This window comes from Panthera onca, chromosome E1 (genome assembly GCF_046562875.1).
Source record: "Panthera onca isolate mPanOnc1 chromosome E1, mPanOnc1 haplotype 2, whole genome shotgun sequence".
NCBI lineage: Eukaryota > Metazoa > Chordata > Mammalia > Carnivora > Felidae > Panthera > Panthera onca.
Window position 1 is genome coordinate 10,126,087 of NC_138352.1, and position 14,901 is coordinate 10,140,987.

Consider the following 14,901-nt stretch of genomic DNA (forward strand, 5'->3'; position numbering starts at 1 on the left):
GAGCCATCAGCCCAGAGCCTGACGCGGGGCTCGAACTCACAGACCGCGAGATCGTGACCTGGCTGAAGTCGGACGCTTAACCGACTGCGCCACCCAGGCGCCCCTCACGTAGAAATATTTAAACCCGGGGCACCAGGGTGGCTCAGTCGGTTAAGTATCTGACTCTCGGTTTCTGCTCAGGTCATGATCTCACGATTTCCTGAGTTGGAGCCCCACCTGAGGCTCTTTGCTGACAATGAGGAGCCTGCTTGGGATTCTCTCTCTCCCTCTCTCTCTCTCTCTGCCTCTCCCCTGCTTGCGCGGTCTCTCTCTCTCAAAATAAATAAATAAACTTAAAAAATATATATCCAAACCTACAACTCACCAATTCCACTATGCAATATTTCACATTCTCTAGCTCTTTGTCATGTTCAGTTTTAAAAGCCAGTCTGACTCAGGGCAGTCCAGAAAAGAAGAAAGGAAGGCCCTGTGGGTCCCCACAAGGTAGTGATCCCCCAACTCACAGGCCATAGAGAAGGCCTGGTACCTGCAAGCTCCCGAGCTGCCGGGAATGGCCTGGTGGTGCTTTATTCTTTTCCCTTCTTTCCTCTTGCCCCTGTGAATGTCCCCTTCTTGAAGCACCATTTCAGCCTGTGGAGGACAAAGGAGGGAAAGGAGAAGGCAGGCCTCAGCCTTCAGTGCCCACCTTTTTAAGGGAACAGGTGGCACCTCTCAGGCCCATTTCTTCCAGAAGGGCCTCTATTCTGGATGGTTCGGGACAACAGCAGGTGAGAGGAGCTTGCCAGCTGCTCTTCTCTCCACCCCAGGGTAGCTTGTCTCTCTCTCCTCTACCCCCCTCCTCTCCCAGAATCCAGGCCACCAGATGGCCTGAGCAGGCTGTGTTTATTTGGGGCCATGGAAACCTACAGCTCCTTTTTTCTATCACTCTGTGTCAGGAACAGGCCTGGAGCCCAGCTTCAGAGCTATCGCCTTGGAATGGTGCTGACTTTATTATTCATAATCCCTGAGCTGTCGACCTGAGTTCCTGGCTTTGCTCCCTTGAGCAGTTTATTCCAGTCACCATGGAGATGCCTCTGTTCCCTCTGAGGTCTTGGGACTAAGACAGGGAGGGACCCAAGAGATCCCCCTTCCAGCCTACAGCCCAAAAGGTTTATGTTAATTGTCATTCCCTTTCTAGTTTGCTTTCACAAAGCCAGTGCTCAGGAAGGAGTTTATTCCCTCCTAAAGAATATGCCTGTAGCAATGAGGCTGGAGTGGTAAAGCCTGTATTTGATGACAATCTCCTGTTTCAAACCGCCAGCATCCCCTAGGGCATATTTTTCAAGGTAATAGTGCTTTTACTAAAAATAGAACCCTTATTACAAAACAACCACTAGGATTACTAACAATCACTAATCATCTATTGGGCTGTTTTTATTAATCACATTGCCTCTCAATAAAGTAATTTAGGCAACACTTAGCTGTTTCCAAACAGTGCGTCCTCTACTTTGGACCTTTCTCAGAGGTGGAATTTGTTTTGAAGTTCATGTCTTAATGATGTGGGAAACAGTAAATGGAAAACTAAATTTCTTTACAACTTACAGCCCACTGACAAGTCCTTGAGACAGCAGAGTGACATTCCTCCAAGAATGGCCAGTTGTCTTAATGTTAATACTTTGCTAGAGGAAAAACAAGTGGTTAACTGATAAGAGACCACAGTCATGCAGGACAGGAGTCTCTATCGGTTGTAATCATCTTGATGATTTACAAGCAAAAAGCAATTTTATCAATAGCCAAACTCCCAGAAACCTACAGATTGAGTTTCCTGAGACCCTGACATCATCCTTGCCTTCTTAGGATAGAAAATCTTATATAATCAGTCACTCCTCCCAACTCTAGTGCAGCTCTTTCTGCCCACAGGTCCTGTCCCTGTGCTTTCATAAAACCACCCTTTTTTCCACCGAAGACATCTCAAGAATTCTTTCCTGGTCGTCAGCTCCGAACCCCAACACTTCAAACTGCATCATTAAGAACCCTGAAAAAGGGCGCTACTTAGCCTGTCCTTGGCTGCCTGAATCTCCAACCCCCCTCCCCAGCTTTCCTTTATCTCCTGGCTAGGAGAAACTGTCGTCGTGCCCCACAAAACTACTGTTCCTTCTGTGAGGGGATGTGGGTCCACTTTTAAAAACATTCCTTTCTTGGGGCATCTGGGTAGCTCAGTCCATGAAGCATCTGACTTTGGCTCAGGTGGTGATCTCACCCTTCATGGGTTTGAGCCCTGTCTGGCTCTGTGCTGACAGCTCAGCACAGAGACCCTGCTTGGGATTCCTTGTCTCCCTCTCTCCCTGCCCCTCCTCTGCTCACACTCTGTCTCCCTCTCTCTCAAAAATAAACGTCTAAAAAAAAAAAAAAAGGCTGGTTTTTAGGAAAAATAAATAAGTGGCTGGTTTTAAGTGGAAAAAAAACAAAAACAACAACAAAAAACATTTCTTTCTCCACCTGCCTGCTTCTCTTCCCACCTGTTATTTGTCTTGCAGAGACTTCACACACCTGCTCCACAGGGATATGCTTAAACTGACTTGTGAATGAGCCTGAAGTTACTAAAACTCAGCTCTCGCAGAACTCAACTTTCAAAAGCACACTCCCAAAGAATTCATCTTATACATATTTATTGCGGGGGGGGGGGGGGGGGAGGGTCTATGATGTACCAGGTTCTGGGTGCTGGGGACCCAGCAGTGAGCCAGAGCCCCCCTGGAACTTATTACAGTCTGGCTGGAGACAGAAGCAATAAACTAGAAGTAAGATTGAGTGATGTTTAAGAAAAAAAGAAAAAGATAAAGTAGAGCAGAGTCAGAGTAATGGGGAAGGAGACGAGCTAGGTCAGGCAGGGCAGGCCTCAGTGATGGTGTGAAATTTCGAGGGGAGAGCGATCCGGGAGGGCACAGCCCCTGTAAAGGAAAGAAAAGTGTTTCTGGGGAACACGGAATCCGGGGTTCTTTTAACCAAGAGGCTCCCTTTAGAGCCCTCTAGCCAAAGTCTTCGCCGCCGCTGCAGGACGTCAGCGTTCCAACCAGGTCCCCCTGGAGGCGGCCAAAGGGAAACGTCTGAAAGGTACCCGAGAGAGTGACTCCGGGAGCTCAGCTCGCCACCTCCCAGCGACCCTGGCGGGCGCTAAAAACCACTCGGAACCAAAGTCCCGAGGGAAGCGCGAGCTGGCGGACCGCGGAAGCAGGCACCCACCGGAAGCAGCGCCGACACCCGAACATGGCGGCGGCCGGGTGTCTACGCTGGGGCCTGAGACGAGCCGGGACCTGGCTGCTCCCGCCGCCCGTGTGCTGCCCCCAGCGGGTTCTGCACAAGCAGGCCGACGGCACACAGTTCCAGAGTATCTACAGCCTGGACAAGCTCTACCCCGAATCCCGGGGCTCGGACACCGCCTGGAGGGTCCCGGTGAGCGGGGAAGGCCGTACGGAAGGGGCGTTTCCCCTCCTCTGCAGTGACGTTAGGAAGCCGGGGCTCCATTGGCCAGGCTGGAGCAATTGGAGGGGCTGCTGCTCGTAGGACGTGGCGGGGGCCGCGGGAGGGAGCTGGTTGCCGGAGCGAGTGGGGCTGGGGCGGCAGATTGGGTCCTGGCGCCGGGAGGGCTTGGGGTGTGCGGGCGTCTCGAGAGCACGTTGAGCGTGTTTCTTGCAGGACCACCGGCTTTTCCGAGTTTGATCCCCGGCCTCCAGGCCCAAATGTCCGTAGCTCCTAAGAACCCCAGCGCGCCTGAAGAAAACAGGAAACAGGGCTTCGTTTCTTCAGGATGCATTTGTTGCCAGCCTGCTATGTTCGAGCTCTTTATCAGGCACCAGGGCAGGAGAGATAGGACCCAGTCAGTTCTACTGAATTTCTACGTACAGGACTGAAAAGAAAACATTCATTTATTCGCTCACTCATTCAACAAACTTCAATTGAAAGCGTGGTGTGTGCACCATGGAGGCATGGAGATAGAGAGGTGGGGGTGGGGGAAGATCATCTGAATGCTTGTTGGAGCTTATCTTCCAATGGAGGGTAGCAAGCAATAAATAAAATCAGAACTACAGAGTGTGTGCGATGGTTATAAGTTCTTTTGGAGAAAATAAAGCCTGGAAGGAAGGAGTGCTAAGGTAGCGGTCGGGTTGCAGTTTTAAGTAGGATGGTCTAAGAAGACCTCTGGGAAGATGACTTTTGCGTAAGGACTCGGATGAAGCAAGGCAGTGAGACTTGTTCAAGGGACGGCAAGCAGGCCAGTGGCTGAGCAGGGAAGTCAAAGCAGATGAATCCAAAGAGGAGAGGGATGGGGTGGAGGGAGGCCCGTTTACAGGGTTAACAGGTCTTTAGCTTTATTCTGAGTGTGATGGGACCTGTTGGGGTGGTTGAGGCAGAGGAACGGAATGATCCAACTTAGTTTTACCAGGATCACTCTCAGGGCGCCTGCCTTGGTCAGTCAGTGGAACGCGTGATTTGGAGTTGTGAATTCAAGCCCCACGTTGGCTGTCGAGATTACCTAAAGATAAAATCTTAAAATGCCAGCAGCAACGACAAAGATAACTCTTATAGGGACTTACAGAGAGTAGACCGTAGAATGGCAAGAACAGGAAGGCCACTTAAAAGACTGCAGTTACACTGTCAAGAGATGATGATAAGCAGAGAGGAAGCAAAAGACTCTTAAGAATGGGTCAGGTTCAGGTTCTAGTTACGTTCTGAAGAGAAAACCTATAAGATTTGCTAGTGTGTTTTCTTTTTTTTTTTTTTTTTAGAATGTAATTTTTTTTAAGTTTATTTATTTTGAGAGAGAAAGCACGAGTGGGGGAGAGACGGGGTCGGGGGGGGAGGTTGGAGAGAGAATCCCAAGCAGGCTCTGCACTGTCAGCGCAGAGCCTGATGGGGTACTCGAACTCTCGAAACGTGAGATCATGACCTGAGCCAGAGTTGGCCACTTAACCAGCTGAGCCACCCAGGAGCCCCTTGCTAATGTGTTTTCTATAAGAAGTGAGAATAAGAGAGGAATTGAAGTCCGGGGTGGAAGAATTGAGTTGCCATTAATCGAGATGAGAAAGTCATTTGTTCTTTCGTTCAACAAAAAGCATACTGTATACCTAATGTGTCAGACACTGTTTCAAACGTTGCAGACACAGATAAAACTGATAGGGTCCCCGCTTCATGAAGGTTATGTTCTAGTAGAAGGAGCACACAGTAAAGAAATGGGGAAAACAGGTGATGAAAAGACCAGAGTACTGGGGAAATATTTCAGATTGTTAGTAAAGGGAGTCCTCTGTGAGGAGGTTTGAGGTTTGAGGCAGCCATGAGGAGACCTCAAATAGAAATTGCCTCTATGGGTCTGGAATTGAAGAAGATTTTGAGTTTGAGCCAGACAGTTGGGAGTCATGAACACCCATAATATTTTCATCCTCATAGATGCATGAAATGTTCTAGGGAAGGAGTAAGAGAGAGAAGAGAAAGGATTCCAGGGGCATATCAGTGTTGCAAAGAGCAGGGGCGCCTGGGTGGCTCAGTCGGCTAAGCGTCCCACTCTTGATTTCGGCTCTGATCATGATCTCACAGTTCATGGGTTCGAGCCCCACATCGGGCTCGGTACTGACCACACAGCATGTGCTTGGGATTCTCTCCCTCCTTCTTCTTCTACCCCTCCTCTCCCCTCCCCTCCCCTGCTCGTGCTCTGTCTCTTTCTCTCAAAATAAATAAATAAATAAACATGAAAAAAAATTGCAAAGAGCAAATGAAGAGTGGGAAAGTCATTAGGGAGATAAGAAGGAAGCTGGAGGAAGAGGGAGAGCAGCCCTCAAGGGGGGTGGAGCCTGGCCTCCTCAGTGCTGCAGGGAGTGCAGGGGGATGAGGATTTCACTCCCCAATAATGCTAAGATGAAAAGGGATGAAGGCAGCCAGTGGTGGGGACAGATGAGGACACCATGAGTGTTGGTAGCCAGAAGAACCTCAGAGTGGGTAGTGTCTGCACTGGGCCTGTGGGCCTGGGACTCAGGTTCAAAGACATCACTACCGAGAACAACACGGGAGAGAGACGGAGGTGAGAAATCCTGGAACGAGTAGTCTCTGACATAGACCCTCAAGGCAGCTGGCTCCCCATGTGAGCCTCCTGTGGCCTAGGGAGAAACAAGGTGGCCCACCAGGTTTGTTGCTCTAGGTTAGTAGAGGGGATTCCTTTTGGAGTCTCCCTGAGACATGTGTACTGTGGAGCCTGCCCTCCCTCCAAGGAACCAGGCCTCCCATGATGCCCTCTGGAGTCCGAGGAGCCTTTTTCTGTCATCCTGATGTGATTTCGCTGGGGACCTGAAAATGGCTGTATTACGCCTGCATTGTGGCTTTATATCTTTTCTTTGATTGCCCTGGACCAGTTCAGGAGTCACAGAGCTGGTGATATTTATTTAACACTGTGTACATTATATTACAGGATGATGCAAAGCAAGCCAATGATGACATTCCTCTAGGTAAGTAATTTTGCTTTATACAAAATCAGTCAGGGGCGCCTGGGTGGCTCAGTTGGTTAAGCGTCCGACTTCTGCTCAGGTCACGATCTCTCTGTTCGTGAGTTCGAGCCCTGCTTTGGGCTGTGTGCTGACAGCTCGGAGCCTGGAGCCTGCAGCCTGCTTCAGATTCTGTGTTTCCCTTTCTCTCTGCCCTTCCCCCATTCATGCTCTTTCTCTCTCTCTCTCTCTCTCTCTCTCTCTCTCTCTCTCTCTCTCTCAAGAATAAATAAACATTAAAAAAAAAAAAATCAGTCATTTCCTCCCACCCTCACACAATCCTTCCAGATCTCTCCAGCCTAACAAAAGTAAAGAAACTGTCTCTGGGTGTGCAAAAGCAGAGCCCTTTAAGCACTTTAGAATAGCACAGAAATGATGGCACAGCCACTGTGGAGTGCTGGGCAGTGTGCGAGACGAATCAGAGCTCTTGATGTCCTCGTGACAAGGAACAGTCTTTCCAGTAGATGAGCTGATGGTTCTCCGGAAAAAGTTAAGCTGCAGAAGAATACATACAGTAAGCTACCATTTGTGTCTTACGTTTGTGTGTCTGAAACATACATTTCTATGCATATACATAGACCTGAAATGATGTACAAGAAATTGGATTCGAGGACTGGCTGGGGGAGTGGAGAAGAAAGGATTTGGTGGCTGGGGAACCCAAGTGGGGACTTCTCCCTGTGAACTGTTTGCATAACTTTAGACTTGTGTACCACCAAACACAAGGTGAGGCCTGACGGACATAGCCTGTGAAGCTGCAAGCCCCTTTTAGGGTCCAGCAGTTTGCGGTGTCCATAGACCGTGCGAGGAGGGGTCGCCACGTGTGCCAGCTCCCCAAGGCCCTTGTTCAAGGTGACACGGAGACAAAGAGCCTGATCAACTGCAGCACAAGGGAGTGGCCTCCCCATGGCTTAGGAGCCGGTGCCCCGCAGCAGGTGGCATTTTGGTCACCGGCAGCTGTGCCTTGAGGCGCGCCTGTGGCCGGAGGTGGCAAAAGCCTGTCTCATCAGAACCGGGGGCAAAGAGACAGTCTCATGACAGCCTCCAGGGAGACAGGGAGGCGAGTGGGAGCCCTCCATGTCTCAGCTCCTCCCCTGCCTTGGGTGCTCTTGAGTTTGGGGGCCTCACAGGCCTTCCTAGAAGACGGACTCGGCCACAGTGCAAACCCTGCCTCGGCGGCCTATGCAGATACAGGCAAGGTTGCCCACACCGTGGTAGAACCTTCCCCCGACAGTACCGCGCAGTCCTTACCTCTGCAGAAAAGTGAACTGATTTGACTTTTCAAAAGGAAGAAGGTCTCTTGGAAGCAGTCCCGAGACGGGCCACCGCTGCCCACCAAGGCCCGCTGTCCACCACCACGGTTCCAGGTCTTTGCCACCCGGTCTTCTTACGGCTCACCATCCAGCCTTCCGAAATTTTCCCCCTACCACGCTTCCCTACTTTCCTCAGACACCGTGAGTCTGCTTTTCACGAACCATAAAAATAGAAGGAAGAAAGCCCATTTTACATTTTATAGCAAATCTGAGGCTCAGAGAAGCAGAGGGACTTTGCCAAGATCACAGTCGGCCAGTGGCTGTGCCCGTGTTAGAAGCAAGACTCCCAGCTCCGATTCTAGAATGCTTTCATCCAAGGACACCTGGGTGGCTCAGTCAGTTAAGCATTCGACTTCGGCTCAGGTCACGATCTCATGGCTAGTGGGCTCGAGCCCTGCATCGGGCTCTGTGCTGACTGTGCAGAGCCTGCTTGGGATTCTCTCCCTCTCTCTCTGCCCCTCCCCAACTTGTGCTTTCTCTCTCTCTCTCTCTCTCTCTCAGAATAAATAAATAAACTTAGAATCGTTTCATCCAGTGGGGATGTTTTTAAACACTGACTAACCGGGCCCTGGGCACCAGGAATACACAATGTCTGCCCCCTTGGAGCTTACGGTCTATTGGGATTCCACATCCACCACGTTTCAAAATACAACATTAAACTAAGTTTGTCCCTCAGTTTGAGCTTTTGACAGAGTCTTTGCTTTAAAACAAATAAACAGCAAGAAGCTAGAGCAGCCGGATCTGGGGAAATGTACTGAACCAGAAGCAGACAACCCAGGTCATAACTTTACCTCCTTTGCTGTGTGTGTGACCTTGGAAAGGCACTTGATTTTAGCTTTGAGATCTGTAAATAATCTCTGCCTTTACTGCTTTGAACGTTATGTTTGTTATATAAAAGTCATTGAAAGATGTGTGGGGCACCTGGGTGGCTTAGTCGGTTAAGCATCTGACTTTGGCTCAGGTCATAATCTCACAGTTTATGGGTTCGAGCCCCACATCAGGCTCTGTGCTGACAGCTCGGAGCCTGCTTCGGATTCTGTGTGTCCCTCTCTTTCTGCCCCTCCCTTGCTCACGCTCTTTGTCTCTCTCAAAAATAAAATAAACATTAAAAAAAAAATTTTTTAAGAAAGATGTGTAATAGGGATAGTCATACTGTATTGATAATAAATGAACAGTTTGAGCATTTTGCCAGGGGATAATCTTTTTTCGGTGTGTGTTCTGTTTTATAGATCGTTTGACGATATCTTATTGTCGGAGTAGCGGTCCTGGGGGCCAGAATGTTAACAAAGGTACAAGGCACCTTGTTTTTCACTTTGAAACTTGGCCGGGAGATGCACTTGAGTTCTATGCTTACATTCATGTGGAATAAAGGGATTGTTTTAGCAGAAGCTTAAATACCACCAGTTTATAATAATCCTCTTTATTCTTTGAATGTGATCTGATTCTTAGACTCTCAGCTGTGGGTTGCTAAGACTAGGGTTGGCTTGTGAACCGAAACAAAGGGAAATCACAGTGTGAGCTGGCAGCCAGCTCTGAGAACAGGTTTCTTTCGTTCTCATGGAACCCATGCCCTCTCCCCCTTCTTTTCAGATCCCACTAAATTGTTAGAGAAGCACTGAGCATTTAGTTCCCAGAAGTTAATTTTTGTCCAGAAGTGCCTTACTATCTTTGCAGGCTCATTCCATCACCAACCTTGTATTCCCAAGTTGACACAGGACCTGTGTCACGGGTCACACCTGGCTGGGTGTCTCGCCTCCCCATTTCAGGATTGTCACCAGCCACTGGGCGCTGAGCCTACTTGAGAGTCTCTGTGACCCGTGTGCTCTGGTCCCTTTATTTACAGTGAATTCCAAGGCTGAAGTCAGGTTCCATTTGGCAACCGCCGAGTGGATTGCCGAGCCTGCGCGGCAGAAGATGGCCATCACGGTAACCACCGGTTCCTTTCTTTTTCCATCATCCCTCAGTCGTTTTTAAACCTTTTACTCTGTAGAACTCTGGTGTTGCCTTTGTTCTCTGCAGCATAAAAATAAAATCAACAAGTCAGGAGAGTTGATACTCACCTCTGAATGCAGCCGCTATCAGTTCCGAAATCTGGCAGATTGTCTTCAGAAAATTCGAGACATGATTGCTGAGGCCAGCCAGCCAGCTAAGGAGCCATCCAAAGAAGATGCTGTACTACACAGGATCAGGTACCAGAAAGTGCCCCCGAGCTTCTCTCAGCTGAGTCGTGGGAACAAGGGACTGCACGGAGAAGACAGGAGGCAGGGGGAGTCCGCGACTTCCCAGCAGAAGGTGGGAAGGCTCCGGGACCGAGAGAAACCGCTGACCCGAGCGGGGCTGGTCCCTGCTGATCCGGCTGCTTCCTTCCCACCGAGCTGCCAGCTCCTCTCCGCTTTGAAAAGCATTGATTGGGCATCTGGGCCTAACTGCGGTCTTTTTGTTTTCAGGATAGAAAACATGAATCGGGAAAGGCTGAGAAAAAAGAGGATACATTCTGTCATAAAGACAGGCAGGAGGGTAGATATGGACTGAAATCCTCCTCCAGAGCTGACACAGACCCTCTTCAGGACATCCAGGCAGCCGCGAGCTCTAACACCATCAGGAGACCCCTTGTTGTTTGCGGCTATTAATGCTTGGCTTTAACGTGGGCGCCACCATGAGAATGTTCATTTGGAAGGAGGGTGGAAGGCACTGGTTGCAAAGGTCTTTATAGGCAATCACATGTTGTCAAACCTTAATTATCCACTTAATGCATTAGCTGTAGTAAAGTGCAGTAAACGCAGTGGGCTTCGCCTCTCATTCAGAATGCTTCAGAACAGAATTCGGACCTTTTCTGTATGTTGAAATCTGCCTCACAATTGTTGACCAGCACCGGTCAGCCAGGCGGAAATAAGAACGAGCTGCGGTATCTGCGCTCAGGGAACACACCTCGGGTTAGGAGGGCTGAGACAGGGGAGGGGGCACCTGAGCTGGGCCTTGAAAAGGGACTAGAATTTTAGTAGAGGTGCGGGAGGGACACGCCAGTTGGCGGGAACCGTATGAATAAGACAAACCAAAGAAAAGGCTGGGGTGGAGAAGCTGAGGGAGCCATCTGAATGGTGGATTCGCGCCATGGGTTGCGGGAGGTAAGTCTGGAAAGGAGACAGAAGCTCAATGTGGAGACTCGAATTCAAGTTCGAGAGTTTAGATTTTTTTTTTAACATTAGGTCCTGCTGGGTTTTATTTATTTATTTATTTAATTTTGGAAAGAGAGCATGAGTGGGGGAAGGGGCAGAGAGAGAGGGGGACAGAGGATCCAAAACTGGCTCTGTGCTGACAGCAGACAGCCGGATTCGGGGCTGAAACTCATGAACCATGAGATCATGACCTGAGCCAAAGTCGGACACTTCGCCAACTGTGCCACCCAGGCACCCCTCTAGAATTTAGATTTTAAGAAATGTAGGTGACCAAGAAATGCTGAGGTTGTTCAGCAGGAAGGAACGCCATGTGTTCGGTTGCTGTCACATGCTGTGGGATTTTAGAGGCAGGAAAAGAGTAAGTCAGACCTGAAAATAGGTTTTTGCCATCCTATGGGTATGGGAAGAACCCAGGCCGGCATGACTAAACCAGATTACTCTGGTGTGTATGAATTTCTTGGAATGTTCTCTGTAATTTTGATCTAGTTCACCTGTTCAGCAAATACTGCCCTGTGATGCTTGAAATGCAAGATAATTAGCTGTAGTGGTATATACAACTTTATGTGAGCAGGGACCTCATCATTCACAGAAGTGTAAAAAAGGGACAACAGGGGCACCTGGGTGGCTCAGTCGGTTGAGCGTCTGACTTCGGCTCAGGTCATGATCTCACGGTTTGTGGGTCCGAGCCCCGCGTTGGGCTCTGTGCTGACGCTCAGAGCCTGGAGCCTGCTTCGAATTCTGTGTCTCCCTCTCTGTCTCTGCCCCTCCCCTGCTCACGCTCTGTCTGTCTCAAAAATAAACATTTTTTAAAAATGTTTAAAAAAAAGGGACAAGTTATTGATAAATGACTCTTCCAAGAGTCCCTCAAGAGATTCAGAGCCTAGTTGGGGGTGAAGCTCATATATGCAAGGCAGTGCAACATTCATTGGTCTGTTTGCTAATTCAACAAATACTGAGTGAAAGGCCCTGGGTGAGGTCCCAGGAAACTAGCAATGAACAAAAACAGTCCTTCCTCCAGAGAACTTAAATTCGATCAGGTGATAATAAAAGTGGAGAAGAAAACTGGATTTCTGTTACGGTAACAACCTAAAACGTGAATAACTTAAGATCTAAGCAGGTTCTGGGGAAAAAAGGGCTTCTGTCGTGAAAAGCACACGTAGGGCAGCTACAACATCAAGAGATTTTGGAAGCATAATTTTTTGCTACCTGGGCAGCTGGTGATCATTGTTTCCTGCACACCCCCCACCCAAACAACCAGATAAATAAAATAAGTAGTTTCTGGGAACCAGAGAAGTAACTAGTTCTAGCTTGAGGGTCAGAGAAGATATACTTGAGGCGCTTGAGATAGGAGGGGAGGGGCTGGCTGGCCATTCGAGCAAGACCTTGTCACCTAAAGGCTCCAGTGGTGTCCAAGCCCTGCCTATGGCTGGGACAGTGAACTACGGTATCCAGGGAATGGGCTCTGAAGCCAGTGCATACAGGGTCAGCTCCTGCCTTCCACCACCCCCAGCTGTGGGGCCTTGGGCAAACCACTTAGCCTCTCTGAACCTCAGTTTCCGCATCAATAAACTAGGGGTGGTTACCAGTGCCTACCTCATAGGATTGTTGTGTGGCTTAAATGAATCAATAAGCGGTTAATGGCACTGAGCATGTACTTGGGGGATGCTAACCATGATTGACGGTTCAGTTTGGCTGAAACCCAGGCAATGAGGAGCTGTGGAAGCCATGTTGGCCACATGCAGTGGGAGCCGGGTCTAGAAAGGCCTTCAGTGTGACAGACTAGGACACTTAGCCTCCTCCTCTGCAGAGGCTGTCAGAGGAAGATTAACCTGACTGCGAGCGGGCGAGGAGAGTGCGGGGAAATGCGTGCAGGCTGGCGGACTGACCCATGGAGGAGTCAGGGACCCATCCTGGAACTGGGGCAGTGGCAACAGGGATGGAGAGAAAGTAGCAGACGCGAAAGGATTATGGAGACCGAAATCGGGCCGGGTGGGTGGGAGCAGGTGAGTGACGTGTGTGATGTGCCTCGAGGCGGGGAAGGCACAAGGGAGCGGCCTTGGGAGGATGGTGGAGTGAGGATGGTTCTGCCGGTGAGGAGCTGCCTCCGGGAGTGACGGAGTGACGCCCGGGAGAGGGAATGCAGCCAGCCCGGGGGCTGGGGGTGAGGTTGCAGCTAGAGTGTGCAGGGCAGAGGATACAAGAAGAGTCTTGGGAATGGGTAGGAGCAGTTGAGGGTGAGCAGAGCGGAATATGGGGACGTGCTGGGTTAGATGGTGGCAGCGGGGAAACCAGAAGAGGCATCCCTGTGGGCTGACCCTGGAGCAAAGCGCTGGACCCCTGAGGCCCTCAGAAGACATTAAGGGTACATGAAAAGACCTGGAGAAGTGTTTGGGACACACAGGAGGGGATAAAGAGGTAGAGAAACAGCAGGCTGGGTAGGGGACGGGGAATAGAGCACAGAAGTAGGACCCATCCTTTAAAAATGCTGAGGGGGCGCCTGGCTGGCTCAGTCGGTTAAGCGTCCGACTCTCAATTTCGGCTCAGGTCATGATCTCTCAGTGGGTTCAAGCCCTGAGTTGGAATTCTCTCGCTCCCTCTCTCTCTGCCCCTCCCCTGCGCTCTCTCTCTCTCACACACTCAAAATAAATAAATAAACTTAAATGCTGAGGATTGGGACGCCTGGCTGGCTCAGTGAGCAGAGCATGAGACTCTTGGTCTCAGGTTCGTGCATTCAAGCCCCATGTAAGACGTGGAATAAATAAAGATTTTTTTTTGAAAAGGCTGAGGACAAAAGGATGAACAAGAATGAAGCGTTCTGCATTCATCCAGCTAGGGGGACCCTTAAGATCTGTACACTTGGCTGCATGTGCACCTCAAGGAACAAATTGGTTCATCTTAAAGGAGAGCACCTCCGGCGGGCCTGGGTGGCTCAGTCCAACGGGTGTTCAACCCTTTGTTGTTGTTGTTTCATTATTTATTTTGAGAGATACAGAGAAAGTGCGAGCAGGGAAGGAGCAGAGAGAGAGAGAGAGAGAGAGAGAGAGAGAGAGAGAGAGAATCCCAAGTAGACTCTGCACAGTGCCCAGAGTCTGACACAGGGCTCGAACTCACAAAACTGTTAGATCATGACCTGAGCCAAAGTTGGAAGGTTAACAGACTGAGCCACCCAGGCGCCCCCCACCTTTTTTCTTGAGGGGGCAGGTGTGCAACTCTCAATTTCATCTCAGGTCATGATCTCTGGGTTAGTGGGTTCAGGCCCCAAGTTGGAATTCTCTCTCTCCCTCTCTCTCTCTGTCCCTTCCCTGTTTGCTCGCTTTCTTTCTCTCTCTCTCTCAAAATAAATAAATAAACTTAAAGATTGAGGCCTAGGATGCCTGGCTGGCTCAGTGGGTAGAGCATGTGACTCTTGGTCTCAGGTTCATGAGTTCAAGCCCCATGTAGGGCATGGAGTAAAGGTATTTTTTAGGAGGCTGAGGACAAAAGAATGAACAAGAATGGGGGTCCCTGAGTGGCTCAGCGAGTTAAGCTTCGGACTTCCCGTCAGGTCAAGATCTCATGGCTGGTGGGATCCAGGCCCCAGACCTACCTGCTCAGGATTCACTCTCTCCTGCTCTATGCCCCTTCCCTGCTCATTCTCTCTGTCTCTGTCTCTCTCTCTCCCCCAAAATAAACAAATAAGGTTCAAAACAAAACAACAACAAAACATGGTTTAAAAGGAGAGCACCTTCAAGGCAGGGGACTGGAGCCAGGTGGGTCAAACTCTTCCTTCTTGCTGATGTTAAGGGGGGAAGGAGATGAGTTTGTGCAGACTTTGCACATGTCGGAGAGAGAAAACCAAAGAAGAACGTGTCCAAATTCCCTGCGCCCTGGACGCGTGGAAATGGGAGAGGCAAGTCCTCCACTCGGCACGAC

At 49.8% G+C, this 14,901-nt stretch overlaps 1 protein-coding gene, 2 long non-coding RNA genes and 1 other non-coding gene across 4 annotated transcripts; 2 read left to right on the forward strand and 2 right to left on the reverse strand.

Moving 5' to 3' along the window:
- Positions 1-2,631: 2,631 nt before the first annotated feature.
- Positions 2,632-3,318, reverse strand: LOC132687347 (uncharacterized). The gene is made up of 2 exons (XR_009614050.3): positions 3,220-3,318; positions 2,632-2,927 (listed from the first exon to the last, which is right to left on the reverse strand). It is a non-coding gene; the product is annotated as an uncharacterized LOC132687347 (long non-coding RNA).
- Positions 3,205-10,595, forward strand: MRPL58 (mitochondrial ribosomal protein L58). Its single transcript, XM_060645448.2, has 6 exons — positions 3,205-3,429; positions 6,431-6,467; positions 9,043-9,102; positions 9,657-9,739; positions 9,833-10,002; positions 10,261-10,595. Exons 1-6 carry the CDS (start codon positions 3,244-3,246, stop codon positions 10,343-10,345), a joined length of 621 nt encoding a protein of 206 aa, XP_060501431.1. The 5' UTR covers positions 3,205-3,243; the 3' UTR covers positions 10,346-10,595.
- Positions 6,764-9,661, reverse strand: LOC132687348 (uncharacterized). The gene is made up of 3 exons (XR_009614051.1): positions 9,506-9,661; positions 7,752-7,960; positions 6,764-6,998 (listed from the first exon to the last, which is right to left on the reverse strand). It is a non-coding gene; the product is annotated as an uncharacterized LOC132687348 (long non-coding RNA).
- Positions 10,596-12,116: 1,521 nt separating the features above from the next.
- Positions 12,117-12,230, forward strand: LOC132688677 (U11 spliceosomal RNA). The gene has a single exon (XR_009614656.1). It is a non-coding gene; the product is annotated as a U11 spliceosomal RNA (small nuclear RNA).
- The last annotated feature ends 2,671 nt before the right edge of the window (positions 12,231-14,901 follow it).